The sequence below is a fragment of the Cornus florida genome, unplaced genomic scaffold (assembly GCF_030987335.1).
Source record: "Cornus florida cultivar Cherokee Brave unplaced genomic scaffold, ASM3098733v1 CherokeeBrave_3.0.0_Hap2_Chr08, whole genome shotgun sequence".
NCBI lineage: Eukaryota > Viridiplantae > Streptophyta > Magnoliopsida > Cornales > Cornaceae > Cornus > Cornus florida.
Genome location: NW_026775578.1, coordinates 92,512,968 through 92,514,653, shown reverse-complemented (window position 1 = coordinate 92,514,653; position 1,686 = coordinate 92,512,968). Strand labels below are relative to the sequence as shown.

At 32.5% G+C, this 1,686-nt stretch overlaps 1 protein-coding gene across 1 annotated transcript; it reads right to left on the bottom strand.

The window, feature by feature from the left end:
- Window positions 1-319: 319 nt before the first annotated feature.
- On the bottom strand, window positions 320-1,033 carry LOC132268714 (defensin-like protein 1). Its single transcript, XM_059769510.1, has 2 exons — window positions 951-1,033; window positions 320-666 (listed from the first exon to the last, which is right to left on the bottom strand). Exons 1-2 carry the CDS (start codon window positions 1,018-1,020, stop codon window positions 494-496), a joined length of 243 nt encoding a protein of 80 aa, XP_059625493.1. The 5' UTR covers window positions 1,021-1,033; the 3' UTR covers window positions 320-493.
- Between the last annotated feature and the right edge of the window lie 653 nt (window positions 1,034-1,686).

Here is a 1,686-nt window from a genome sequence, read left to right as displayed (position 1 = left end):
TCAAATATTTTCCTTTCAACTCGTGCCCAATGATTTTTTATTTTATTTTTTATTATGAGACAATGGTTAGGAGTTAGCTGGGAGAAAGGAATTGAACCTAATATCAATAGAGTGGGAACACTAAAAGCCTCATCTTTTATTACTTGAACAATACTGTCATACCAAATCATACACAATAATTAAATCAGCCTAATATCATAAAATTTTCTCCCACGAAACCCATTCAATAAAGGACTTCATTAATTAATTAACTAATTATTTTTATTATTTGTGTAATTTAAATGACTAATAATAGTTTACCATGTTGAGATGAATTGAATGACCAAACACAACTTTGATGACCATACACATCACATACCCAAACAAAATACACTTCTTAATTGGGTTTGAATTAATAATACTTCTTATCATGATAAAAATATATAGTTGGTTTTACATAATAAGAAGAAAAATGATTATTTAGGTCTGGCACTATATATGTCTAAGTCGATCTTCAGCACTTGAAATGACAGAAGCATTGACGGTTGAAGATATTCACTGAATGGCATTCTCCTGTTTCAGCATGATCCTTCTTCTTGCACTCTTTTTTGCAGTTCTTTGACATAATACACGCCCCAGACCATGTCTTGCTTTTGCGCTCGCATAGTTTCTTCGCGGCAACTATTTCTGCATTATGTACATCAATAAAAATTTTAGCAGGCACATTATATAAATTTTTTCATATATACATGAAAAATATATATAGATTTAGTATATATATTGTAATAGACAGGACCAGTGGGAGCACGTGTCAGCCCGGGCATTAACTTGCTACGCCCCTGGGTGAACTAGATTGTCTGACAATAGCTGACACGTCGCAAGTTGGGGCTTAGATAAGAATGTGGTGAATTTTGAGCTCAGAAGGGCTAATAGACATTGCAATTATGTACGCAAAATGACAATCTACTCACCCGCACTAGCAAGGAGGAAACAGAAGAGAACAGCTAGAAAGAGCTTAGAGTAGGCGTTGATCCTAGCCATTTCGCTTTCTCTTGCTGCCAAATAAGTGAAACACTACGGGGTTTTTATTGGGTTGAAGATACTATTTTTGGAACGCATTAATAGGAGCAATTTTTGGCAAATTTGAGGAGACATTTTCTTAGTGAATTTTAAACCAATGGACATGAAACAGATTTTTGAATTGGTAAAACGCCACAATCCGTCCTATTTAGAATTAAATTTTCTTAGTTACGCTTTAGTTGTTGCGTCTTGGGACATTTAATCAAGATGGATAGTGTTACAGAGAGCGAATCTTGTCATTTTTTAAAAATATGAAAAGAATTTTTTTTTTTTTTTTTAATAAATGACAACTTATGTTTGATAGGTTACAAATACGACCATCTTTTAATAATAATGAATGAAAAATACCATTTTAACAAAAATGTATTACAAAAAGTGACACGTTTAACCAAATGTGCGCACTACAAAATAGGGATAATTTTAAAATGGAGTTAAATGTATTAAACTCCCCTGAACTGAGTTAATTGCAATAAACTCTCCTGAACTAAAAATAACCTCCTAAATAATAAGATTGTTGCAAATAAGGACAAGTCCGTCAACTAACGTTGACCAAAAAAATGACATTTACCTTTTTGCCCATAATAGAACGACGACATTTCATTGTATTTTAAGTTTCAAATGTTAATG

Bases quoted from the DNA above. Each gene is read 5' to 3' on its own strand.
- LOC132268714 (XM_059769510.1), bottom strand. From the start codon at position 1,020: ATGGCTAGGATCAACGCCTACTCTAAGCTCTTTCTAGCTGTTCTCTTC. The intron at 667-950 runs GTGAGTAGATTG...TACATAATGCAG, and splicing joins TTTCCTCCTTGCTAGTGCGG to AAATAGTTGCCGCGAAGAAA.